Source organism: Oryctolagus cuniculus, chromosome X, assembly GCF_964237555.1.
Source record: "Oryctolagus cuniculus chromosome X, mOryCun1.1, whole genome shotgun sequence".
Lineage (NCBI taxonomy): Eukaryota > Metazoa > Chordata > Mammalia > Lagomorpha > Leporidae > Oryctolagus > Oryctolagus cuniculus.
In genome coordinates this window covers 73,990,735-74,018,298 of record NC_091453.1, presented here as the reverse complement: position 1 = coordinate 74,018,298, position 27,564 = coordinate 73,990,735, and the positions used below count along the sequence as shown (strand labels likewise).

Genomic DNA, 27,564 nt, shown 5'->3' with positions numbered 1-27,564 from the left:
AATCAACAAACAGTGCTGGCAAGGATGTGGCGGAAAAGGTTCCCTAATCCACTGTTGATGGAAATGTAAACTAGTGCAGATATTGTGGAAGACAGTATGGAGATACCTCAGAAAGCTGAAAATAGATCTACCATATGATCCAGCAACCCACTCCCGGGAATTTACCCAAGGGAAATGAAATCAGCATATGAAAGAGTTATCTGTGGGGCCAGTGCTGTGGTGCAGAGGGTTAAAGCCCTGGCCTGAAGCGCCGGCATCCTATATGGGCGCCGGTTCAAGACCCAGTTGCTCCCCTTCCAATCCAGTTCTCTGCTATGGCTCGGGAAAGCAGTAGAAGATGGCCCAAGTCCTTGGGCCCCTGCACCCACATGGGAGACCTGGAAGAAGCTCCTGGCTCCTGGCTTCAGATCAGCGCAGCTCCAGCCTTTGCAGCCAAATGGGGAGTGAACCAGCAGATGGAAGACCTCTCTCTCTCTCTCTCTCTCTCTGCCTCTCCTTCTGTTGTGTAACTCTGACTTTCAAATAAATAAATAAATCTTTAAAAAAAAAGAGTTATCTGCAACCCCATGTTTACTGCAGTTCAATGCACAGTAGCTAAGATATGGAATCAACTCATGTGTCCATCAAGTGATAAGTGGATAAAGAAATTGTATATATGCACTATGGAATACTACTCAGCCATAAAAAAGAACAAAACCCTGTCTTTTGCAACACAATGAATGCAACTGGAAAACATTGCACTTAGTGAAATAAGCCAGTCCCAAAATGACAAATATCATTTGTTTTTTCCTAGTGGTAACTAATAGAGTGCAAAAAATATAATATATATGAATGAAATTGACATTTTGAGAATTGATTATTGTTTACAGCCCTTGTGTATACTGTTGAGGAACAGTGGTTTTTTTTTTCTTCTTACTATTTGTTGAATTATTTACTTAGTGGGGAGTTACACTTATGATTATAAAATAAATTGAAAGTATATTATTGTAAAAATTAAGAGAAAAATAAGAAAGGAACCAAGAGGAATGGTGGGAGTGCGGGCGGCTGGGGGAGGGGGAGGTACAATGGGAAGTATCAATATGTTCCTAAATATGTATATATAAAATACATAAAATTTGTTCACCATATTTACATAAAAATGAAAAAAGAAAACATGAACTGTAGCCATTAAATCAAGTTATACTACATTTAATTGATAACTTATAAAAATAGAAAAGTTCCATTTTATTATCACTGACTTTATCTGATCAGGTTTAAGAATACTTTCACTATCTGAGATTGAAATTTTAATTGAATATGGGCCACAGATGTTCTAGAGAAAAAGGGGACCAAAACAGATTTCTTAACCCAGGTGTTATCCAACACTTACTTCCAATAAGTCACTTTTTATTATTTTGCTAAAGTTACCATAAATAAAAATTAAGAAAATACTAAAACAATTTGAGATAATGAACTTCCCTCATATTCCTATGGTAGTTCTTCTCCTCTTTCTCCTCCTCCTCCTCCCTCTATCCCTCCCCTTCCTCTCCTTCTTCACTCTACTTTAGGCCAACATAAGCGTCTGGGAAAGCGATCCAAGTGAGTGAAAGGCTCGTGTTAGGAATCCCAGTCAAAGTGCATACACCCCATCTTTGCACAGTGCAGGGAAATCAACCACTGAAAAACTTTGGGGTTCAGTCTTCTGATTAACAGATGGTTCCATTAAATATATGGGTTTTTAAAGTTTTGATCATTAAATTTTCCCCTAAAATGTGTGAATCTGTTTTGATGCCTGAGTCCTGACACGGACCCTTTGTGTTGCTTGGGGAAGAGCAAGTCCTCAGGCTCATCATCCTAACAATCAGTCGTCACCATTCAGAACTGAAAATGGACATGCTGCAGACTCCTAATAATGGATTTGGTGTTTGTTAGGTCCAATGGCCTTAGAACAGCTTCCAAAATGGCCTAGCAACCTTTTGATGGTCTCCCCGTTTGTGTCTTGTCTTCTCATCCCCTTAAGAGTATTTTTTGCAGAATAATTTTCAACTTTTCCCCAAAGATTTATTTATTTATTTGAAAGGCAGAGTTACACACAGAGAAAGGAATGATACACAGGGAGAAAGATCTTCCATCTGCTGGCTCACTCCCAAAAGGGCCACAATGGCTGAGGCTGGGCCTGGCCAAAGCCAGGATCCAGGAGCTTCTTCCAGATCTCTCAAGTGGGTAGCAGGGTCCTGAGGACTCACACCTTCTTCTGATGCCTTCCCAAGCACATTAGCAGGGAGCTAGATCAGAAGTGGAGCAGCCAGGACTGCAGGCAGAGACCTAACCAACTGTACCACAGTGCCGGCCCCTCAATTTTAATAAAGTAAAAAATACCAACTTTTTTTCTTGTGTGGTTTCAGTTTTTGATGTTATGTCTAAAAACACATTGCCAAATCCAAAGTCTTATGGGGTTTTTGGTAAAAATATGATTTTTTAAAGATTTTATTTATTTATTTGAAAGAGAGAGAGAGAGAGAGAGAGAGAGAGAGAGAGGGCTTCCATCCACTGGTTCACTCCTCAAATGGTCGCGACAACCAGGGCTGGGCCAGGCCAAAGCCAGGAGCCAGAAGCTTCTTCTGGATCTTCCTCATGGGTAGCAGGGGCCTAAGCACTTAGGCCATGTTCTGCTGCTTTATCAGGTGCATTAGCAGGGAGCTGGATTGGAAGTAGAGCAGCCAGTACTCGAACTGGCGCCCATAGGGGATGCTGGCACTGCAAGCAGTGGCTTAACCCACTATACCACAACACCGGCCCCTCATCTTGCTTCTGAACAAATAAAAATAACAAGAGAAAATTTGGTAAAATTTTAAGAAGAATTGAAAACCTAGTGATTGGGAAATTTTTGTAGCTAGTGTCAATCCAGGAAATAGCATTTATTTTAAGAAACCTATGTGTCCCTACCTCATACTTTACACCACAATGAAATATCAATGGATCAACCAAATATGAAGAATTAAAAAAAACACAGAAGAAAATTGTATAGATAATTTTGAAGTTGATAAAGCCTTTCTAAGTATGACAAAAATCTATGCCAAGAAAAGAAAATATTGGTAAATTTGACCCCTTATAAATAAAACAATTTCTGCATGTCAAGTACACTACAAACCAAGAAAAAAGTAAAAAATTATAAAAATACCAGACCAGGAACATTTGTTACTTGTGTCCCAGACAAGAGGCCAATATTCTTGTTTTACCTAACGAATGCCTAAAAATCGGTAAAACAAGCAAACAAAAACAACTGTCAATTCAATAGAAAAATTTGTAAAGGAATGAATCAGCAGTTCAGAGGAAATGAACCGACTCTTCAACTAGTGAAAAAAATTCCAATGAATTCTAATGACAGAAGAAATGCAAAGTAAAACAATACTCAAATTTTTACTCATTGTGTTGGCAAATACAGTTTAATTACACATTGTGTGATGCAGGGTGTGGGAAAGTAAGTACTCTCACACATTGCTGTTGAGAGTGTAAACTGACAATACTGTCAAACTGGGGGGTGATTTGACAATATCTGTCAAAACTAAAAATGCACTGATAGTTACACAGACACACACCCCAATATTCTTTGCATCATTGTTCAAAATAGTAAGAAACTGGAAACTCTACCAATCAAAAAGGACTGGTTATATAAACTATGATCTATTCATACAATGGAATATTATATAGCCTCTAAAAATGAGGCATCTCTCTGTGGTCTAAGATATAGTGCTAAGGGGTGAAAAAAAAAGTGTGGAAAGGGAGAATCCAAGATGGCTGACTAGTGAGGCGCTGCAGAGAAGAGGCTGAACAGCAAAGGGGAATCGCATTTCCAGGAGATTGCTTGAGGGAAGATTTCAGTAAAGAACTGAAGGGAACTGTAAACAGCGCAGACTCTGCAAGGCAGCAGAGAGAGGAGCAGGGCACGCTGCAGCCCCCTGGCAGCGGGAGATGCCATGTTGCCAGGTAAAGGTAAGCAGAAAGCTTCTTGATCCCTGCTGTCGCCGTAGACCAGCAGCTACTGCTACAGAATTCCACAGTCCTCACTGGCTTTAAATCCAGGCTAGAACACTAACTGAGGTCTGAGAATCTGCTATGCTCCGTAAAGGGAACCTGCATTCTACCCTCCATCCACAAAGTTCCAGACCCGAGTTGCTGTGATACAGCTACTGCTAAACTCCATTCTGTTGTAGGAGACAAAAGCAGCCCTACTGCTACCAGAAGCTCCCAGAGCCAGCTCAAGGACACTGAGCAGGGAGGGAGCAGCCCCTCTGCGTGATTCCTGGGCACAAGTCCTGGAGCCATGCTTACTCTGTGCAATCTATGTGAGTTCCCCTCCGCTTCTTGGGGTTCGGTGCCAGCAGCAGCCAATACTCAAGCCCAAAAGATCAGACCTGAGGAAGTCTCCTTCAGGATCTGCATCTGTACGCAGGGTGGCTAGGGCACAAACCCCAGCATAACCCTTTCATACTCTGTGCAAACTGGGAGCAGTTCCTTCTGTGTCCTGTAGCTCTGCTACAGTCTCCAGGGTCATTCGCACTCACTGGTGGGATCTAGCTGCACTCATTTATTTCAAGCTGCTGGCTGCCAGCCCATAATCCCTAGCATAACAAGCGTGGATTAGAAGAATTAAAATCATGAAAATGTCCATCCAATCCACAGAGTCAAGGCAATCCCTAACCAAATATTGAAGCCATTATTTACAGTATTAGAAAACAATCCTGAATTTCATATGGAGCCACAAAAGACCCAGAACAGTCAAAGCAATCCTGAGCAATAAAAAAAAAAGCTGGAGGCAACACAATATCTGACTGCAAAACATACTACAAATCTATAGTAATTAAAACAACATGGTGCTGGCATAAAATCTGACATATATATATATATAATAATGGAACAGAACAGAGAGCCCATAAATTAATCCACACACATTTAGCCAACTGATTTTTGACAATGGTGTCAAGAACATACATTGGAGAAAGGACAATATTTTCAATCAATGGGGTTGGCAAAACTGGGCATACATATACAGAAGAATGAAAGTAGGGCCATGTCTTTCCCAAACACAAAAATCAATTCAAGGTGGACCTAAAACTATGAAATTGCTAGAAGAAAACATAGGGAGAATATTTGAAGACAATGGCACAGGCAATAATGTTTTAGATAATACCCTAAAAGCACAGGCAGCAAATGCAAAACTAAACAAATAGGATTACATAAAACTCTAGAAGCTGCTGCACAGCAAAGGAAAAAATCAGCAGAGTAAAGAAACATCTGACAGGGGCCGGTGCTGTGGTTAAAGCCCTGGCCTGAAACACCGGCATCCTGTATGTGCACCGGTTCGAGACCTGGCTGTTCCACTTTTTTTTTTTTTTTTTTGACAGGCAGAGTGGACAGTGAGAGAGAGAGAGACAGAGAGAAAGGTCTTCCTTTTGCTGTTGGTTCACCCTCTAATGGCCGGCACACTGCGCTGATCTGAAGGCAGGAGCCAGGTACTTCTCCTGGTCTCCCATGGGGTGCAGGGCCCAAGCACTTGGGCCATCCTCCACTGCACTTCTGGGCCACAGCAGAGAGCTGGCCTGGAAGAGGGGCAACCGGGACAGAATCCGGCGCCCCCACCGGGACTAGAACCCCATGTGCTGGCGCTGCAAGGCGGAGGATTAGCCTAGTGAGCCACAGCGCCAGCTGCTCCACTTCTGATCCAGCTCTCTGCTATGGCCTGGGAAAGCAGTAGAAGATGGCACAAGTCCTTGGGCCCCTGCACCCACGTGGGAGACCTGGAAGAAGCTCCTGACTCCTGGCTTCAGATTGGCACAGCTCCAGCCTTTGCAACTAATTGGAGAGTAAACCATTGGATGAAAGACGTCTCTCTCTCTCTCTCTGCCTCTCCTTCTCTCTGTGTGTAACTCTGACTTTCAAATAAAAATAATAATTAAAAAAGAAACATCTGACAGAAAGGGAGAAAATATTTACAAGCTACATATTCAGAAAAGAGTTAATATCCAGATCATATCAGAAAATCAAAAAAACCTCAACAACAACAAAACCATCAATCCAGTTAAGAAACAGGCAAAGGACCATAATAGAGAGTCATCAAAAGAAGATATACAAATGGCCAATAAATATATGAAAAAATGCTCAACATCACTAGCCATCAGGGAAATGAAAATCAAAACCACAATGAGATATCACTTCACCCCTGTCAGAATAGCTATTATCAAAAAGACAGAGAAGGGACTGGTGTTGTGGTGTAGCGGGCAAAGCTGCTACCTGTGACACCAGCATCCTATATGGGCACCAGTTGAAGACCCGGCTCCTTCAATTCTGATCTGACTCCCTATTAATGCAGCCAGCTGGGAAAGCAATGGAAGATGGCTCAAGTGCTTGGGTTCCTGCCACGTACATAGGAGATTCAGATGGAGTTCTAGATTCCTGGCTTGGGCCTGGACTAGCCCTGGCCATTGTGGCCATTTGAGGAGTCAACCAGTGGATGGAACATATCTCTGTCTCCCTCTTTCTCTGTAATTCTGCCTTTCAGAATAAAAATAAATAAATAAATCTTTTTTTAAAAAAAAAAGGCATTATAAAGTTATCTTGCATTTGTCTTGATCCACCATTGTCACCGAGTTCCCTTGCACGTTACTGGTGTCCTGTGAAGTTATCTGTGTTCAAAAGAACACCAATACCTGGCTTTGTGTTGCTACTAGCACCAGGTCAACTCCTAGCAACACCAAGGCCTCACTGATAGAACCAGTCCTACTCCTGGATGTCTGGAGATACTTTTCTTTTTCTCACGTCGTCATTGGTGCTTTGCCAGAGGGCCTGTGCAGGGAACTTCCTTAAGTGCATTTCAAATAGATTCCTGATTGCTGCTCCTACCCCACAGACATTTCTGCATCCAAGTCTTTGTTCTTTTATCCACAACAATACAGGCTCCCATCTACCAACCCTTAGCATCTTTCTGGGTCAAACTCAATCCTTTCCTCTCTGTAAAGCCATCTCTGACCACTCAACCCCAAAGGACTTTCTCACTACTCTGATGTCAGTGCCTTTATGATTTGCTCCACTTCTTTGGCACTTCCCTGTTATACCAAGACTTTCTGGTTCACTACCATATCCTCAGGCCTCCTAACACTATATATACTGTAGGGACCAATGGTAGCATGTATTGTTATTTACTTTGTAATCCATGAGTTTTACCTCCTCAACTGAATTCTAACTACTTGAGAGCAGAATTGTGTGGTGTGAACTTATATGCCGGGATCTATCCTAATTTTTACATATATTAACTCATCTAACACTCACCACAAATCTGTGAAGTAGATGCTATTATTATCTCAGTTTTTCAGATAAAAAGCCCAGAGAGACCCAGGCAGGCTAAATCACTACCCAAGATTACACAGCTATTTAGTGACACTTTTATGGCTTAAAAACAGGCAGCATGGCCCCTGTGTTTGACTAACACTTCTTTATAGTCACAGAGGAGGATCTTGAATTCCAAAGGAACCTGTTGAGAAGGATTTTTCCTGCTCTTTCTCCTCTAAAGCTGAGGCATCTCCCAATAAGTTGGAAAATTAGAATCTCCCTAATAGAGGTAGACACAAGGTATAAAATGTGGTGGGTAAAATCCAAGCTTACCATGCAGGTAAACGACTGCATATTACTTGTATTCCCAAAACATTTTTCCCTGTACAAAATCACTCCCTACACATTCCTTCCAAGAGGAAGGTCAGTATAGTTCAAATAGGCTCTGAGCAACATTTCCCTTTCCATGCCTTGTCCATCTCTCCCCCTCCCCATCCAGCTGCCTGTTGCTGTAGTGGTGCAAGGGTTTCAGAACTTTTGAGTATGACAATGTGTGTGTGTGTGTGTGTGTGTGTGTCCTTTTAATTATCAGAAGGCTCTGCAATTTAGTAGTCTGGTGAGGCAATCTATTGCCAAGCAGCACCAAGTGGTATTTTGAGGGTGAACTAGACCAGAGGATGAGTCTGTGGGATGAGTTTTTTTGATTGCTGGCTTGGGGTTTCCTGAACTAGACCCATCAAGTAGCCTGTGGAGTTGTCTCTAAATTTCTTTTGGTTAGAGTCATTACAATATCTCCTTCCCTGGCTCCATTGATAGTACTGCCATGACAGACAGAACCTCTTCTACTAACCACCAAGAAAATAAAGCAGAAATCTGATATATGTAAATCAATATGATTAGGAGCAACCTTAGGGCCAGCGTTGTGGTGCAGCAGGTTAAGCTGCCATCTGTGACACTGGCATCCCATATGAGTGCTGCTTGGAGTCTCAACTACTCCACTTCCAATCCAGCTCCCTGCAAATGGCCTGGGAAAGCAGCAGAAGATGGTCCAAATACTTGGGCCCCTGCCACCCATGTAGGAGACTTGAATGGAGTTCTAGGCCCCTGGCTTCAGCTTGGCCCAGCCCTGGCCATTGTACCAACCTGGGGAGTGAACCAGCAGATGGAAGAACGCTCTCTCTTTTTTTGAATATTTATTTGAAAGTCAGAGTTACACAAAGAGAGGAGAGGCAGAGAGAGAGGGGGAGAGAGAGAGAGAGAGAGAGAGAGAGAGAGAGAGGTCTTCCATCCGATGGTTCATTCCCCAATTGGCCGCAACGGCCAGAGCTGTACTGATCCGAAGCCAGGAGCCAGGAGCTTCTTCTGGGTCTCCCACATGGGTGTAGGGGTGCAAGGACTTGGGCCATCTTCTACTGCTTTCCCAGGCCATAGCAGAGAGCTGGATGGGAAGTGGAGCAGCCGGGACTTGAACCGGCGGCCACGTGGGATGCTGGCACTGCAGGAGATGGCTTTTACCCACTATGCCACAGCACCAGCCCCGGAAGAACTCTCTTTCTCTCTCTCTCCCCTCTCAGTAACTTTGCTTTTAAAATAAATAATTTTTTTAAATAGAGCAGTCTGATTTTGTTCTCAGTTCTTTGAACTGGGATCTACTCAGATATTAACCTTTCCTGGTTCCTCCCAAGTCCTAGATTGCCACAGATAAGCAACCTACAATGATAGCCTCTGAAGAATTATTAGGTCAGCTGGTTCCTAAGGATTCCAGGCTGATTAAGACCCTGAAAGAATCTTTTTGTACCTTCCACCTCCAGTTCCAGCCAAGGCTGTTTAATAACGGACAGTGTAAGGACGAGTGGTGGCGTATGTAGATCTTCTCACAAATGCCACTCAGGTATATTTCACTTTACATAATACATATTCTGGAAGACAAGCACTCATAGAACTGTGTTGATTAGAATAGCACTGTTGTAAGGATCTAAAAAGATACTACATGCGGAGTTAGATCAATGTATTCTGGTATTTAGTGTTCCCTAAGGTCCTCCAAATGACTGGCACAGAGTGATTCCTAGAAAAATAAGACGATCGAATATAGAGGTAAAATATAAGAGAAGGAAAGCGTGAGACGTCTTGGGCGGGAGGTAGATGATGGTGGTGGAGTTTTTGTGGGGTGAGCTAGTAAAGGTGAGGGAGCTTTTAGTAGACGCCCTTTTATTGTAAGTCTGGAGGGACAAGGAAAAAAAAACAGGACTAGAACTTTCCAGGAGGCATTGCATGAGCTACCCTCCAGTAACAAGAAGATCTGAGATCCCCGTGGCTAAAAAAATAAACAAACAAACAAACAAACAAATCCATCTTCTAATCATACGTTTTTCCTTAGAGCAAAAGCAGACCTCTGCTCTAAGACAGAGTCACATGGCTCCACTTAGTGGTAGTGTCTAGCTATTGCACTGAGAATGTCTGCAGCAGCCTCCAGACTCACTGAATCAAAACCTTGAAATGGAAAGAAGTGGTTATGTTATTAAAAACAAAAACAACAAAAAACGTGGGATCTTGATATGCTGCCATATTTTAGAATTACTGGATAAACTTATGCTTTTCCTGCGACATGGAGTCTTTTACTGATGCCAATCTGTATGGCAGGAGGCATCTGGGCAAGGCAGTAACCTTATCCCTCTCTCTGCTTTTTGCAAGCGCCAGGAGACATTATGAAGAAAGAAAGGATAAAGGGATAGGAGGGCCCTTTGAAGACATTTAATCCACACGCAGGTAGAAGAGAAGCCCATTAAAGGTGATAGTTATTCCAAAGCCCTTCGATTCATCCAACAGTCACTTATCAAACACGGACCTCATGTGGCCATCTTGCCTCTTTGTGTTTCACACATCAAAAAGCAACAGGTACAAACGACAGTTTCAAGGGGGCATTGCATCAGTACCCGGAAGACACCCAATAAATTTGGTGAATGAATAAATGCATGGTTTGATGAATGAAGTTGATCAGTTCAGGTAGGAGGTAAAGAACCCAAAAGGCATTGACCAGACAAGTGGTGAAGGGAATGGTGACACAAACAGGAGTATATGCTTGTAGTAAAGGCAGAAAACCTACTTAGTAATAGTTATTAGTAGTAATAATTAATTATCAGTAGTAGTAATTAGGGTCCCAATCTTCTTTACAAACCCACTTGCCACTCTGTCCTGTTGCAGCCTTTTCATTCCTCTGACAGCTACTGCACACACACACACACACACACACAGTATTTGTTAGGGATCTCCAGAGAAATAACCATTTGGGGATATACATACACATGGATTCATACATTATAAAGTATTGGCTCACAAAATTATGGAGGCTGGGGGCCAGCACTGTGCTGCAGCTGGTTAAAGCCCTGGCCTACGGCGCTGGCATCCCATATGGGCGCCAGTTCGAGTCCTGGCTGCTCCACTTCCAATCCAGCTCTCTGTTAAGGCCTGGAAAGGCAGTAGAAGATGGCCCAAGTCCTTGGGCCCCTGCACCTATGTGGGAGACCAGGAAAAAAGCTCCTGGCTCCTGGTTTTGGATCAGCATAGCTCCGGACATTGTGGCCATCTGGCGGAGTGAACCAGCAGATGGATGACCTCTCTCTCTATCTCTCTCTGGCTCTACCTCTCTTTGTAACTCTGTCTTTCAAATAAATAAATAAATAAAAATTTTTGAAAAGTCTTATGAAAATAATTTTTAAAAAATTATGGAGGCTGAGAAGTCCCATAATCTGCCCTCTGCAAACTGGAAACCCAGGCAGGCCTGTAGTGTAGTTCAAAGACCTGAGAGCAAAGAGTGAATGGTGTGGATTCTAGTCAGAATCTGAAGGCCTGAGAACAAAGAGCACAGAGGGCAGAATATCAATGTTCCAGCTCAAGCAGCAAGGCAGAGAGCATGAATCCTATCTTCCTAATATTTTTCTTTTGTTTAGGCTCTTGATGGACATTGGATGATGCCTATCAACTTACACAAGGGCAATCTGCTTCACTCAGTCTACCTATCTATATATTATTTTCTTCTGCAAACAGTCTCACAGACACACCTATAAAGAATGTTTATTATCTGAGTATTTGTTATCCGTTTTTATTATCTATAAAGAATGTTTATTATCTGAGTACCCCATGATGCAGTCAACTTGACACAAAAAATTACCTAACACACACACACACTCACACACACACACACACAATCTCTGATCTCTGATGCTGTTCATGATGTTTTATTTTCCTGTAGTGGCTTCCTTACTTCTTCCCTCTCCAATATCCTTCACTGCCAGTTAAAAATCCTAATGATCATTTGAGACCCAGATGGAGAGCCTCTTCACGAACACCTTCCCAGACACTTTCTTCCTTCCTCTCCTCCTCCTAGATTATAATGTTCTCTCTTGTGGTCCCATAGTACTTTTTGGTCATCCCAATTTTAGTACTTGACACCTGTATCATCACTGTCCAAGTGTCTATCTTTCCCTCAGACCATGAAATAGGGAAATCCATGTGTCTTAGGCATCTGTGGGTCTCCAGCTATGAACACAACTCTCAGAACATAGTATATACTCAACACACGCACAGTGAATGATTGAATGCCATGCTCTGAGGTGTTTACCCTACAGTTTCATGAGCTCATAGATGTTATTAATATTGCTGGGTTGTTGTTTATCCAAGGGAGTTGATACTATTTAAAGTGACTGAAGAATTAGCTTCTGAGTAGTCTGCAAGGAACAATTACAGGGGAGAATATTTTTGAAGTAGCAAAAACAGTGGGGCCAGTGCTGTGGAGCAGCTGCTTAAAGCCCCAGCCTGCAGCGCTGGCATCCCATTTAGGCACCAGTTTGAGTCCCGGCTGCTCCACTTCCGATCCAGCTCTCTGCAATGGCCTGGGAAAGCAGTAGAAGATGGTCCAGGTCCTTGGGCCTCTGCACCAGCGTGGGAGACCTGGAAGAAGTTCCTGGCTCCTGGCTACTGATCAGATCAGCTCTGGCCATTGCAGTCATCTGGGAATGAACCAGTAATGAACCAGTGGATAGAAAACACCTCTCTCTCTCTTTCTCTCTCTCCCATAACTCTTTCAAATAAATAAAAACAAATCTTTAAAAAAAAAACACCACCAATATGATGTAACCTAAGGTGGAATCTGCTACAACTGATGGTGGCAAAAACATGTCTGGAACAGAAAAATGGTTAGTGAACAAATCTATAAAACTTTTTAAAATAGAAAGTATTTAACCTCTATAGTTACTATGTTATTATTTCTCAGTGGTTGCATTAGTCTCTCATATGCTATTAAGCCAGTAGTATCAATGTGGAACTTCGTCTACTTCATGAATTTAACCACTGCTGTGAACACTTGTTTCCTTCCACAAAGCAATTGTATAGCTACACAGTGGTAAAGGGAGGTTTTTGTGTGTGATTTTCTTTTTATCTAGGAGTCACCACACATATTTTCACCACCATCAGTTGTAGCAGATTCCACCTTAGGTTATATCATATTGGTGTTTTTTTTTTTAAAGATTTATTTTTATTTATTTGAAAGAGTTATGGGGAGAGAGGGGGGGAGAGAGAGAGAGAGAGAGGTTTCTTCCATCCACTGGATTATTTTTTACTGAAGAAAACCTCTCTCAAGTATCATTGAACTCGTAATGGCTTTGGAAATGAGCATTAGTTGTAAGTTCAATATTGCTTTTTAATTATTTCAACCAAAAATTATAAGATACACGAATATTGTGCCCACTGGGGCTAGTGCTGGAGCATTGATCTACTTGAAGGAGAGGAGGTGAGTGTGAGACTACATCAACAGAGATGAACAAACTGCCCCTGTAATAAAGAAAAAAAGGAGATTTACTATGCCCAACATGGGTGTCACCTTGGACATTCTCCTCACCCTGGAGCACTGAACAGAACTCCCAAGTCACACTCAGCACACACCTCATAGTATTTACTGAAAGATCAGACATTCCACTAAGCCACAGAGGAATAGTCCAATATAAAAGCCATTACAGGGAAAAACACCCAACAAGTATCTCCAAAAATGCTTAAAAATAAACATAGAAATTCAAGATACAAGGAAGACAATATGAAGCCCCCAAAAGAACACAACAACACTTCAATACTAGAAGGTGAAAATAAAGTGATTGAATAAATGCCAGAAATGGAATTCAAAAAAAAAAATTAAAATTCAAAAAAATCATTGAAATATTACTTAGAAGTAATCAGAAGCAAATCCACTAACTAAAGAAATCCATAAATGACATGAATGAAATTTTTTCCCATGAAATTGAGATTTTAAAGAGAAATTAAATGTTTGAAATGAAGAATTCAATAGAACAGGGCCGGCGCCGCAGCTCAATAGGCTAATCCTCCACCTTGCGGTGCCAGCACACCGGGTTCTAGTCCCAGTCGGGGCGCTGGATTCTGTCCCGGTTGCCCCTCTTCCAGGCCAGCTCTCTGCTGTGGCCAGGGAGTGCAGTGGAGGATGGCCCAAGTACTTGGGCCCTGCACCCCATGGGAGACCAGGATAAGTACCTGGCTCCTGCCATCGGATCAGCGCGGTGCGTCGGCCACAGCGCACCGGCCGCGGTGGCCATTGGAGGGTGAACCAACGGCAAAGGAAGACCTTTCTCTCTCTCTCTCTCTCTCACTATCAAAAAAAAAAAGAATTCAATAGGACAAATAAAAAATGCAGTGGAAAGCCTTAATAATAGACTCAATGAGGCCAAAGAAATAATATCTGAGTTAGAAGATAAATCTCTGGAAATTGTACAGTCAGATCAAAAGAAGAAGGAGGAGGAGGAGGAGAGGAAGAAGAAGGAGAAGGAGAAGAAGACAGAGAAGAAGAAATTAGAAAACTATAAAACAGTGTTGGAGATTTATGGGATACTCTCAAAGGACTTAACATACAGGTCTTAGAAGTTCCTGAAGGCACGGAAAGAGAGAATGGATTAGAAGGCATTTTTAGTGAAATAATTACAGAAAACTTCCCTAATTTGGAGAAAGAAAGGACATCCAAGTACAGGAAGCACATAGGACTCCTAATAGACACGTGCATCTACAAGCAACTTATCTTTGACAAAGGAGCTAAAATCAATCCCTAAAGGAAGGATAGTCTCTTCAACAGATGGTGCTGTAAAAACTGGATGTCCAAATGCAGAAATATGAATCAAGACCACTACCCTATACCTTACACAAAAATCCACTCAAAATAGATTAAAGATCTAAATCTATGACCTGATACCATCAAATTTAGAGAACATTGGAAAATACTGCAAGACATTGGCATAGGCAAAGAGTTCCTGGAAAAGGTCCCAGAGGCACAGGCAATCAAAGCTGAAACTGACAAATGGGATTACATCAAATTGAGAAGCTTCTGCACTGCAAAGGAAACACTCAGCAAAGTGAAGAGGCAATCAACAGAATGGGAGAATGTATTTGTGGACTATGCAACTGATGTAGGATTAATAACCAGAATATATAAAGAGATCAAGAAACTTAACAACAAAACAAACAACCCATTTAAGAAATGGGAAATACAGGTAAAATGCATGAACAGGAAATCCAAATGGCCAACAGACACATGAAAAAATTCTCAGGATTACTAGCCATCAGGGAAATGCAATCAAAACCACAATGAGTTTTTGCCTCACCCTGTTAGAATGGCTTTCAAACAGAAATCAACAAACAAATGCTGGCAAGGATGTGGGGGAAAAGGTACCCTAATCCACTGTTGGTGGGAATGTAAACTGGTACAGCCACTGTGGAAGACAGTATGAATATACCTCAGAAATCTGAATATAGATCTACCAAATGACCCTTCCATCCCACTTCTGGGAATTTACCCAAGGGAAATGAAATTAGCATCTGTATGAAAGAGTTATCCGTACTCCCGTGTTTATTGCAGCTCAATTCACACTAGCTAAGATATGGAATCAACCTAAATGCCCATCAACTGAAACTGGATAAACATATTATGGGATATGTATACCATGGAATAGTATACAGTGGTTTAAAAAATTAAATCCTGTCGTTTGCAACAAAATGGATGAAATTGGGAAACATCATATTTAATAAAATGTGCCAGTCCCAAAAGGACAAATACCATATGTTCTCCCTGATCTGTGATAACTAATAGAGCACCTACAACATAATCTATAGCAGAGAAATTGACATTTTGAGATGCAATTTTGAACATCCCTTGTCTCAACTATTGAGGAACTGTGGTTTTTTCTTATATTATTTGTTGAACATGTAGAGTTAATTGTATGTGTATCAATGTAATCAAAAATAGATCTTAGTAAAAAATAAGAATGGGAATAGTAGAGGGAGGAAGAAGAGGGGTGAGAGTGTGGGTGAGAAGGTTGGCATAGTGGGAAGAATCACTATATTCCTAAAGTTGTATTTATGAAATTCATTAAGTTTGTATTCCTTAAATAAAAGGCTTCTGGAGGAAAAATTTGATAGCTGAGAGCACGTAGTTCCAATGAAGCAAAAATGTTATCCTTCCAAAAGAGTTCTATTGTTCTCATTACTGGACCTATTATTATTAAATAGCATACGTAACTTTTATTATATTTTTAGTTTCAGTAATAAAATATTTTTAAAAATTTGTTTTATTTCTTGTTGTATAAGTACTGCTATAATAGCTTCAATAGTTCATCTGGTCTGTGTAGAAACTAAAACATTTACTCCGTGCCTGTTATGGAAGAAGTTTTCCCAGGCCAGAATACCTAAACATTTGGACCACTATACTTTTGCTGTGGACCATAAAATTAAAAAGGTAGGACGGTCGTGGACCTTAAGGACAGCGGAGGTCACTAAGGCGTTAAAGAGAAGGTGAGCAATTACGAGTTCTAGAACCGAAGGACCTTGATCGTTCATTGGACTTAGGGTGTGTCAATCTTCACCTTTCAGCAAATGAGCTTAGAGGTCGTTGTGAGGGAAGTGGTCCTTTATTGGCCCTTCCTAGTTCCGGTCTTCCTGTACTCCGCAACCTTACTTGGCGGTTGGACGCTTTGCCGCCTTGTTGCGTAGTCTGAGGCACCGCCTTTGTGGGCTGTTCCTGGGAACATTCCTTGCCCGTTACTTTCTGTCGTGAGGCCTCCTCTGGCACCAACAGACTTTTGACCCCTCAGCGTTAGGCGCTCCCACCTCGCCTCAGGCACGACTGGCTGCCATCAGCCTCCACTCAGCGGCAGCCAGCTTGGTGGCCACCATCTTGGCCGCTGTCGTCGCCACTCCGGGCCGATTGTCTCCCAGCTGAGGTACTAACTGGTGTCATGTCTGCCACAGGGGATCGGGATCTGCCCCAAGAAGGCCAAGAAGGCCTGGCAAGCCTGGCGGGAGACCATGCTGAGGCAGCTGAAGCTGACAGTGAGGTAGGCCGCCACCTCAGCTCTGAGGGGGGCGAAGTGGCGCCTGCAGCCGGGGAGGCCGGGTTTGCAGGGCCCGAGGGAGGCCCCGGAGAAGAGGCAGAGGAGAGAGTGGAGGGGGAGCAGGAGGAGATAGTGGCCGGATCCGAGGAGGACTCCGACATTGGGCCGGCTGACGAAGAAGAGTACCTGGCAGCTGCGGCGAGGGGTATGGACGTGGTGGTGGACGCACGTCGCTTCCCCATGGCGGGCTTCCGGTGGATGTTCCTGGACTTGGTCCACTCACTCCTCCACCGCATCTACTACAATGATCACATCCTGGTCCGGCCCCACAGAGGCCGCATGATTGTGAGGCATGAGACCCCTGCGGCCGCCAACTCGGCTGAGCTCCCAGTGCTCCAGGTGCCTGAGCTGCCCAGGGTCAGGCCCGCGTTCAACTTGGGCGAAGGCGACGTGCCCAGCCTGCCCTCGGTTGCGGCCATTCAAGACCTCGAGGACACTGTGGTGGCCCAAGTATCTGAGGAGGCCAAAGATGGCGCCACGGCGGCCGCGAAGCCTGCCGAGGAGGCCACAGGGGGAGCTGTGGAGGAGGCCGCGGAGAGCGCTGCACAGGACGCTGCGGGAGAAGCTGCAGAAGGGGCCGCAGGCCCAGAGGGTGAGAACTGGGCAGCGCGCTGGGAGGCCAGGAGCCTGCGGCTTTGGCTCGGGTGGGTTCTGGGTTGGGCAGAGGTGACCGCACACTCCCTGGCCCTGCTGGCGGCAGACTTCCAGTGGGGAAGCGGCGGGTTGCGTCCTTTCCAAATGGTCCTGAATGGAAGCCCAATTCTATAACAACCTTTACATTTCTGAGGAAGCCTACGCTGCCCTCCACCAACCTGGGCTCAATGAGAGATCTGCGATTATCCATGCAGTTAAAGTGCCCACACATGAATGCCAGTGGGAAGCAGGTGTTCGGGAGGTAACTTGGGAGGAAATGGAAAAACTTACTTTAATAAGTTAATAAAAAAAAAAAGTTAGTGGCTTTTTAAAAAGTAAAGATTCTTGGGGCTAGCATTGTGGCACAACGGGTTAAGACTCTGCTTGACACAATTTGAATCCTAGCCACTCTACTTACCATCCGGCTTCCTGCCGATGTGCCAGGCAAGGCAGGAGAGGATGGGCTGCCACCCATGGAGACCAGGATGGAATTCCTGGATCCTGGCTCCTAGCTGTTGCAGCAGTTCATGAGTGAAACAACAGATGAAAGATCTCTCTCTCTATCTGTGTCTTTCTCTGTGTGTTTCTCGCTGTCACTCTGCTTTTCAAATAAATAAATACTTAAATTTTTTTAAGTGTAAAGATTCTTAGAAAGCAATCCCCCTAAATGGTGAACTGATACAGAAGCACTTGATAAAAGTGAAATATTCAGGATGTTGAGGAACAAGTGAGCCTGACCATGGAATTTGTCTTTGATGCAAACAGGTATTTTCCCAACAAATCCTATCAAAACATATAGAATGCGATCAGTCCCAGTGATGCTGATGTCTTTCCAAAGGGCAGAAATAATCAGCTGCCCAGGGTGGGTGATTTACTGGAAAAGCGAAATTAGGTCACTGTGGAAATGATCAAGTAGTGCAAATGTGAGAGCCCTGGAGGTTTTGTTATCAGCCAGCAAAATCGTGCCCAGCGGTTCTTTTCTTAGTTCTGTTCTCCTGCTTTTCCTGAGGGTAGAGTACTAGATAGTGCTACCAGTTATATATTAAATTTTCTTTCCATGAACGTCTGATGCCAAAATCTGTACTTTTTTCCCACTAAAGAAGTAACTGAATGGGATGAAGGTGCTGTAAGTGAGGAAGAGAAAGCAGAAAAGGAAGAAAATGAGAAGAACATCGAAGAACAAAAAGAAGGACCTGAAAATGACGCAGACCCAGGAGATGGAAAATCAAGGTATCAGTCTGTAGCTTTGAGTACATTCAGCCATTCCTGGCATTTACCTGTCTGATAACTTAATCTTATTTTACTCAAAAAAAATTCTCCATTAAATCAATCAAGAAAAAGTTTTTCTGAAATTAATTTAAAATTCATTTAATTTAATAATTTAATTTAAAATTTAAAAATCATTTAAAATTGTCTAACAGCATGTTACTTTAGAATATTTAGGTAGCTAGTAAAATGCAATGTGTACTGAAATATACTTCATGGCTACTTATTTGTTCTTGTGAGGCCTTTTATTCTCTAGCTGTAAGACCAGTAAATTTATCAGAACTGGTACCTGAAACCAGTATTTGTTTTTAAAATCAGTTACCAGAAGCAGCAGCTAATGTGGTTGGCCACATACCAGTTGGCTCATCATTACTTGGCCACAGAAATGCAGTTTCCCATACTAACCAGTAGACAATGCCTTTCTTTTATTTTTTTAAATATTTATTTATTTATTTATTTATTTGAAAGGCAGAGTTACAGAGAGGCAGAGGCAGAGAGAGAGAGAGAGAGAGAGAGATGTCTTCCATGAGAGAGAGAGAGAGAGAGAGAGAGAGAGGTCTTCCATCCGCTGGTTCACCCCCCAGATGGCCGCAATGGCTGGAGCTGAGCCAATCTGAAGCCAGGAGCCTGGAGTTTCTTCTGGGCCTCCCACACAGGTGCAGTGGCCCAAGGACTTGGGTCATCTTCCATTTCTTTCCTAGGCCATAGCAGGGAGCTGGATTGGAAGTGGCGCAGCTGGAACTCAAACTGGTGCCCATATGGGATGCCGGTACTTGCAGGTGGTGGCTTTACCCGCTATGCCACAGTGCCAGCCCCGACAATGCCTTTCAAAATGTGAAGTTTCACAAATATCAAAAAGTTAGGCATTTCAATTAGGACTACATTTAATGTTTGATGACTGTTAATTCAGTTGTAGATTTTTCTATTTTGTGTGGCAAAGAAAAAAAACTTAGTTAAAGTATGATTATTGTTTACCATTGAATTAGTAATTAAGTCTTAATTTACATCTTTTGCTTTAGTGTATTTAAATAATAAGCTAATATTTTGCTTTATTCCCATATTTTCACAGCTGCATATCTCATAGTAACAGCATTTTCCCTATGTGGTAAATATGGAAACCAAGGATCTGGGAGGGTAAGGGATTATCATTTGGGCAAGTTACACAGGCTTTTTCTTTACTTTTTTAAAAGATTGATTTATTGATTTTAAAGGCAGAGTTACAGAGAAAGGAGGGGGGAGAGATCTTTTACCCACTGGTTGACTCCCCAAATGGCTGCAATAGCCAGAGCTGGCCCAGGCTGAAGCCAGGAACCTGAAACTCCATCCTGGTCTCACACATGGGTACCAGGGGCCCAAGTACTTGAGTCATCATCTGCTGCTTTCCCAGGCACATTAGCAGGGAGCTGGATCGGAAGTAGAGCGACTGGGAGTCGAACTGGCGCCCATATGGGATGCCAGCATCATAAGTGGTAGCTTAACCTGCTGCACCAGAACGCTGGCCCCCAGCACAGGCTTTTAAGGTGGAGAGACTTACTTAAATGCCAGAATGGCCTCTCAAAACAACAACAGCAACAAGCATTTCTGGTGTTAGGTAAGGATGGTGTGATCACATGATTGAAGCCATTGGCTGCAAGAGCACCCGATAGCCAAAGGTTTTAATTACAAGAAGAAATAGGGGCTATTTTCTTAGATTTAGGAAGCAGATTAATGTTGTATGATTATTAATTTTCTCTCATTTTATTCTGTAGTTACAAAGAATAGAAAGAAAAGGACAGCGAAAGAAGAAAGAACGTATTCTTTCTAGGTTTTTCATTTTTGAAGCCCAAGGAGACTTCATCAACACTAATTTCATTCCTGTGTTCACCACCCAAAAAGTGATTTCTAATGATAGCTGACTTTTCTCTTAATGTTTTGAAGATATATTTAACAGCATTTGTTCAAGTTAAGAATAAAAGGTTTGCTTTAAACTTAAATAGAAATATAGGCAGATTTTATTCAAGATAAGTAACATTCAAATATGTTTACCTTTTATTTTGATTCACTTTATTTGCATTTGGAAGGGATCATTTTCCATCATTTGATAAACTTATTTTCTTGTAGCTCAAATAATGAAAATTTCAAGTTTCAAATAGTTTTTGTAGAGAGCTCAAACCTTTAGTTAAAGCTATATTGTCTACAAATCAATAGCCATGTGTGGCTCCTGAGCACTTGAAATGTTAGTTCAATTTGAAATGTGTTGTAAGTGTAAAACAATGCAAAATGCCTCATCAATAACTGTGTGCTGAAATGACAATATACTGTTAACCAAAATGTACTATTAAAATTTCTTTCAGCAGCTCCTTTTTACTTTTTCATTGTGACTACTAGAACATTTAAATTACACATTGGGGGTAAAGTTATATGTCTACTGGACAGTGCCGCTCTGGAGCATGGTTTTGAGGGAAACCTTATGGATAGCCCAGCTTGTCTGGAAGTTAAATAGTGCTGCTGAACTTGGGCACAGACTTTGCATTTGGGGCAATGGTGGTTCTCAAATGTTGTCTCTGGATTAGCAGATCACCATCACCTGAGAACGTGTCACAAGTGCTGACTCTCAGGCCACATCCAAATCTTCTGAATCATAAACTGAGGTTTGAGGTCAGCCATCTGTTATTTAAGAGAGAGAGACAGAGACAGAGAGAGAAAGGTATCTTCCTTCCACCGTTTCGGTTCACTCCCCAAATGGCCACAACAACTGGGGCTGGGCCAGGCTAAAGCCAGGAGCCAGGAACTCCATCTGGGTTTCCCACATTGGTATCAGGGGCCTGAGTACTTCAGCCGTCTTCCACTGCTTTCCTAGGTGCAGTAGCGGGAAGCTGGATTGGAAGTGGAGCAGCCAGGACTCAAACCAGTGCCCATATCGGATGGCAGCGCCTCAGACAGAGGCTTACACTGTTAACAGTGCCACAATGCCAGCTCACAGCCATTTGTTTTTAACAAGCCCTCCAAGGAGTCCTGACGCACACTAAGGTTTGGGAAGAGGCTGTGAGACACTCACCTAAGATAAGGCCAGTCTTAAAAGTCACTGGCTTATGCCTGTTGCAGGTAAACTGAACAGGACAGCAAGGGCTGGGCAGGAAGGAGACTAGAGCTCACAGAGGCTGAGACACAGAGGGGAAGAGATTAGCTGATTGCAACAGAAATATGTCTAAGGGGGAAAGCTAGCTCCAGAAGATGTAAACATGATGACATATGAAGTCTCAGAAACCCTGCAAATCATCACTGATACCTACTGTGGGTACATAGAAGCTAAAAAGCATGCATATGAGGTATGTGTAAAGATGTAGCATGCAGAAAGGTGTGTATTGGACAGAGAAACAGCTAAGATGGAATTCATCTCCTAGGGAAAGGGGGGGGGGGATTGGGATTGTACAGAGGGCTCCATCTTTGGCGTCAGGTGTACCGGTAATGTTACATGTCTAGCTGAGTGGTGAATACATGGATGTTTATGGTTGTATTCTTGTGTCCTGGGAGTTCTGAAATAATCCCAAAGGGAGAAGAGGGGAGGAAAGCAGTGTTTTCCATGCCACTGGGGCAGGACCTAGAGGAGTCGACGAATTCTAAAACCCAACCTGACCTTTCAGGTCATTATGAAGATACCTCTGTCATGGAAGGAGATAAACCATGTTAAATTAGTTGATTTAAACATTTCAGATATTTAGACATAGGGGTTTGTGGATCCCCAGCTGAATTCTTGTTCTGAACTCCAAAAATGTTACAAGCAGGCTAGACTAAATAAACCACTTTCCCTTCTTCATTCTCTGTCACTCTTTTTTTTTCTGACAGGTGGAGTGGATGGTGAGAGAGAAAGACAGAGAGAAAGGTCTTCCTTTACCGTTGGTTCACCCTCCAATGGCTGCTGCGGCCAGCGCACTGCGCTGATCCGAAGCCAGGAGCCAGGTGCTTCCTCCTGGTCTCCCATGCAGGTGCAGGGCCCGAGCACTTGGGCATCCTCCACTGCCTTCCTTGGCCACAGCAGAGAGCTGGACTGGAAGAGGGGCAACCGGGACAGAATCCGGCACCCTGACCGGGACTAGAACCCGGTGTGCCGGCGCTGCAGGCGGAGAATTAGCCTAGTGAGCCGCGGTGCTGGCTCTCTGTCACTCTTTATTGCCTAAGCAGGTGGGGCCCTGTGCTTCTGAAAAGGGCTTGTTGCAGTTAAACCATCTTGCTATAGGTCTTGGACCTAGTCCCTGAGCCAGGACGGAGTGCAGTCACTAACCACCTTGTCCCTTCTACTCATGCCCAGCTGCGCCCCTCTCCCACCAGTCTCTCACTTAACTTCCCAGGTGTTCATATGCAAATCCTCTTCAATAGCACTTCTCCTCCACACCAAGCCCCTTAGGAGGGCATCAGCTTGGCAGACTCATCTGTGTGGTAGCCCCTCCTATGAAGCACAATTTCTTATGAGCATTTTGCTTCTCTGAACACCTTCAAAGTCTGAGTTGTCAATACCCTATTTGATTTTCCTCCCCCATGAAACAGACTGAGATGGTCTAAAGAACAGGCTTTATTGATTTCATTTGCTCTATATAAATCAAAAAAATCAAGAAAGTGCAAAGAAGCTGAAAACAATGTGTCACTAGACTTTAAAAAAAAAAAAACCTCATCAATTAAAAGAGCTTTGTTAACTGTGGAAAATAAATTGTTAAGAGAGGGAAGGATTACCTGCATGAAGGTCATCTACTGTTCATTATGGGATACAAAGGTAATAATATCCAGTCTATCAAAAACCTAACTTTATCAAAAAAGACAAAAACACAGTATCAGAAAAAAATAGATGCTAATAGAGAAAATGCGACACCTAGCAAGTGGTCAGTATTGTGTCACATTATATCAGCAGCAGCCAGCACCCAGGTACTTAAATTAGCTCTGGCTCCTCACTGCCTTGCTGCCTCGGTGGGCATTTTGGGATGGAGCAGGGCCCCGCTCAGGATGTAAAGGCATAGGTGGATGTTCAGGCCTGCATATCTGTTTAAACAGAGTAACCCTGAAGAGACAAAGGCAGACATAGTGATAACTATAATGAGAAGTCACTTCTGGGTCACCTAATAAGCTAGGGTTAACTGGCAAGGCATCTAAGGTCATCTCTCTCAACGTGTTTGGTGGGTTTGCGGGATAGAATAAAAAGGAAGGATGTAGAAAGGAGGACTTAACTAATTTTTGGTGAACCTGGAGGAGAGTCTAAGGTGGTCTACACCTTGGAAATCTAGCTGATTAAGGGACTGACTCTGGAGGTAAACGTGCCTAAATCTGTACTCCTCCGCCTGGGAGTTTTAAAAGGAGGTGATGCACTACAGAAACAGACTGCATGGCAAGATGCAAAGGGAGGGGTCAAATTTGCAGGGCTACTCGGCTCCTGCCCTCCCAACTGATCTTTCCCCCTCATCCTGACACTTCCTCTCCCGCTCTCCTTTTAGGCCTTCTCTCTTCCCCATGGTTGGGGTGAGTGGGTCTCTTGGGAGGTGGGGGCTCTCCAGCCTAGTACCTTCTGAGGTGTGTGTCTCTAGGAATGAGGGTGGCAAGAAGCATTGGTGGTAACTCTACTGAAGGCTAGGCATTCATGGCATTTATTTCATTCAAAGGATTGTAAGTTTCTATTCCCCTTTCTAAGGCCTTTTTGCTTAATAAAAATGGTCACAGGAAATAAATCACTGCACAGAATTAATGCAACTGTTGGCAATTATCATTTAAAATGCTTACGCTTCACCTAGGACCTACTTATTACATCGTCTATGTTTTGTGGCTCCATGCTTTGGATTTCTTCTTGGCCATAGAGAACCAGACAGGCTCAACTGGCTGAACCAGCTCAGCTGGTTCAACCGGCTCAGCCAGCTCAACTGGCTGATGGGACTTGGCTGGAAAAGTTGAAGATTCTTTAGTTTCTTTTTGCTTGGCAGGGATGTGAAGTATCTTCTGATCTTCAAGTACAGCTGGAACCATAGCAAGCAACATACAAACAGTAAGAAGCCTCTGAGACATTGGGATATGTCTATGGGATGCAATAAAATGGTTTATCCTTTCAGCTTTCCTCTGCTCTCCCCCCACTCTTATTACTTTCCAATTCTTGCTCCCTGGGGTGCCAGGCTTCTAAAAGCTGGCATCTGAGCCATGCCATGATATGTCAAAAGGGTAAAATCAACATGACTATGGCTACTAGGGTCTGGGCTTGGGAAAACCTGAGAGGTAAAACCTGTATCTGTTAACTCACAATATTTGCATGTTATTGGATTTTAAGGTAATATCTTTGTCTTACCAGTTCGTGATGTCATGTGAAATGAAATTGATGACTCAATCGATCTTACCCAGTAAAAGTTGATGCTAAATAATATTGTACCAACTGCTGTGGCCAAACAGCCTATCTTTATCTTCCTCAATTCCACTCCCTCTCTCATCTTGCATCATGGCTGATTGACTCAGTGGCTTAGACTCAAGCAGTGGTTGTCAGTCCTGACTACATATAAGAATCACATAAGGCTCTTTAAAAAAGTATCAATGTCCACACCATTTCCTAAACTGACTGAATTAGAATCTCTTGATGGAGCCAAGGTCCTTTGTAATTGTTTAAAAAGCTTACCAGGTGATTCTAATACATAGTGAGAATTAAAAGCCACTCCACAGGAAAATAAGTGCCTATGAGGCCATTGATCACTGTAGACAGGTCAATTGTTATTTCATGTTCTGATAATGAGTTCTTAAATTCCTATCCTAATTTATGCATGAGGGAAATAAAAAAACCCTTTTGCACACAACTCTTTCTGATGAGATCACTTCCTGTTGTGTCCCAGTACATGTGGTGCTTTTCAGCAGTCAACATTTCCCTGCTTTTCATATCCCTGCTCAGAATATGGAGGGGATGAAATAAGTCTTTCAAACAGTTAAAAACAATTCCACACCATTGAACCTTTATAGTGAATTATTTTCAACAGTTTCATTGGGGACATAGAAGGCAAAATTTGTTATGAACTGGAAAGTGGCTGGGTACTTTCTTCTTGCATATCCAGCTACAAAAATATTTTAGTGAGTTACCAAAATTTTGTGCCTAGATAGCTTCTTCAATGAGATAAAAGACTGGAAGACCTCCCTGGAATTTACATTGGATTTATATTGGTCATAATAATTGGATTTTCCTAAAATAAGTGTATACTGTGTCTACCGGAAGAGCAATGAGCGAATCATGAAGCTCATTTGAGGGTAAGAGACATATTGTATGAGGTTGAAATTGCATAATTTTCACAACATCCTGCCAGGGCTGTTTTCATAGGAGTATGTGCTTTTACCTGATTTGATTAGCTTCATCTGTGCCATCTTCTGTCTATGGACATTGGAAGTGAAAATCTTTCTTGATTGGTTGTCATTTTCAGGGTCAGCTCCCTTTAATTCAAAAATGGAAACAGAAAACATGAAAGTCCTGACATTAAACAATGAATTACTTATTCAGAAGACCATAGGCACAGGCCCAGTTCTAGGAACTATTTGTTCAATAATAATTAAAAGACAACAGATGGATACACATACAGATACAGACAGAGAAGGAAAGAAATATCACTGAGCCTCCTGGTTTGGAACTTATGTTCACAAAACCTAAGCTGGCTCATATCTATCACCTTAAAACTTGTAAGAAAAGCTTGTCTCTATAGAGTAACATGAGAATTAGTTAACTTAAGAACTTTCTTTTCCTTAGCACTTTACCAGTACTTAACAGCAAGCTAACAGAATATGGTGATTACAAACAAATCTGGTGAATTCACTGGAGTTCCCTAGAATTGCTCTTAGGAAAACTTTCTGACATATGACTTGAAGCACTCCCTACACTAAAAAAATAATGTGACTGTAGGTCTTTCCAAAATTTTAGTTTAGGTTTTTCAGATTAACCTCTCCAAAACTGGTCTAAATGAATGCATTTATATACACTAGTGTATTTCTCACTAATAAAAGCTTTAACCAAGGTGGATCTTACCCTTGGACAATCCTGCTCCCACACAAATACTAATGATAAAAAAGGAAAGATCTTTGGGGCTGGCATTGTGGCATAGTGGGTAAGGCTACTTCCTGTGATGCCAGCATCTCATATGGGTGCCAATTCATGTCCTGGGTGCTCCACTTCTGATCCAGCAGCAGAGTATAACCTATGGTGTTTGGGTCTCTGGCACCCACATGAGGGACCCAGATGGAGCTGTTGGTTCCTGGCTTTGGCCTGCCCCAGCGCTGGCCATCTGGGGAGTGAACGAGTGGATGAAGATATCTCTCTCTCGCTCTCTTTCTCTCTCTCTCTCAGTTTCCCTCCCTCTCTGTAGCTCTTTTGAAATAAATAAATAAATAAATCTTTTTTTTAAAAGGAAAGATCTTTAAAGCAAAGAGTTAAATAGGTTCCCACGTGATCTCTCAACATATTTAAGATGCACTTAAAATATAAAAATGTAGATCTATGTCTTTATATGTAAATTTGGTATTTTCCTGAGTCAGTTTTCTGCAGTTTTGACAAGAGGAAAGCAAGCTCCCTGATCCATATGTCGTACCATTAGCCTAGGTCATCACTTTTAACAATCACATCAAGCTAAATGAATATGTAGAAATCCAAATGCCAAGCACATAAAGATAAGCTGTTACGTACTCATAGAGAAAGGTGCTCAGAGATGAAATATAAAATGAAAAAAATAATACAGTGCTCCTCACCCCTTGTCTGCAGTTTCGTTTTCCGAGGTTTCAGTTCAACTGTATTTAATTGCAGTGTGAATTTTTTAAAGATTTATTTATCTATTTGAAAGAGTTACACAGAGAGGAGAGGCAGAGAGAGAGAGAGAGAGAGGTCTTCCATCCAATGGTTCAGTCCCCAATTGGCCGCAAGGGCAGGAGCTGCGCCTATCCGAAGCCAGGAGCCAGG

At 42.6% G+C, this 27,564-nt stretch overlaps 2 protein-coding genes across 5 annotated transcripts in view; one reads left to right on the top strand and one right to left on the bottom strand.

Annotated features, from left to right (window-relative positions):
- The first annotated feature begins 16,453 nt into the window (after positions 1 to 16,453).
- Positions 16,454 to 21,036, top strand: CT47C1 (cancer/testis antigen family 47 member C1). The gene is made up of 4 exons (XM_051827339.2): positions 16,454 to 17,334; positions 18,476 to 18,605; positions 19,711 to 19,746; positions 20,390 to 21,036. The coding sequence occupies exons 1-4, from the start codon at positions 16,587 to 16,589 to the stop codon at positions 20,400 to 20,402; spliced, it is 927 nt and encodes a 308-aa protein (XP_051683299.1). The 5' UTR covers positions 16,454 to 16,586; the 3' UTR covers positions 20,403 to 21,036.
- The window catches only part of KIAA1210 (KIAA1210 ortholog), a 74,363-nt gene continuing 67,630 nt past the window's right edge, over positions 20,832 to 27,564 (bottom strand). For all 4 annotated transcript variants that reach the window (XM_008272926.4, XM_051827338.2, XM_002720213.4 and 1 more), the window contains 2 exons: positions 25,961 to 26,054; positions 20,832 to 24,613 (listed from right to left, as the gene is read on the bottom strand). In XM_008272926.4, the coding sequence (XP_008271148.1) occupies positions 24,414 to 24,613; positions 25,961 to 26,054 (294 nt within the window). In that variant the 3' untranslated portion in view covers positions 20,832 to 24,413. The remainder of the gene's footprint in view (positions 24,614 to 25,960; positions 26,055 to 27,564) is intronic.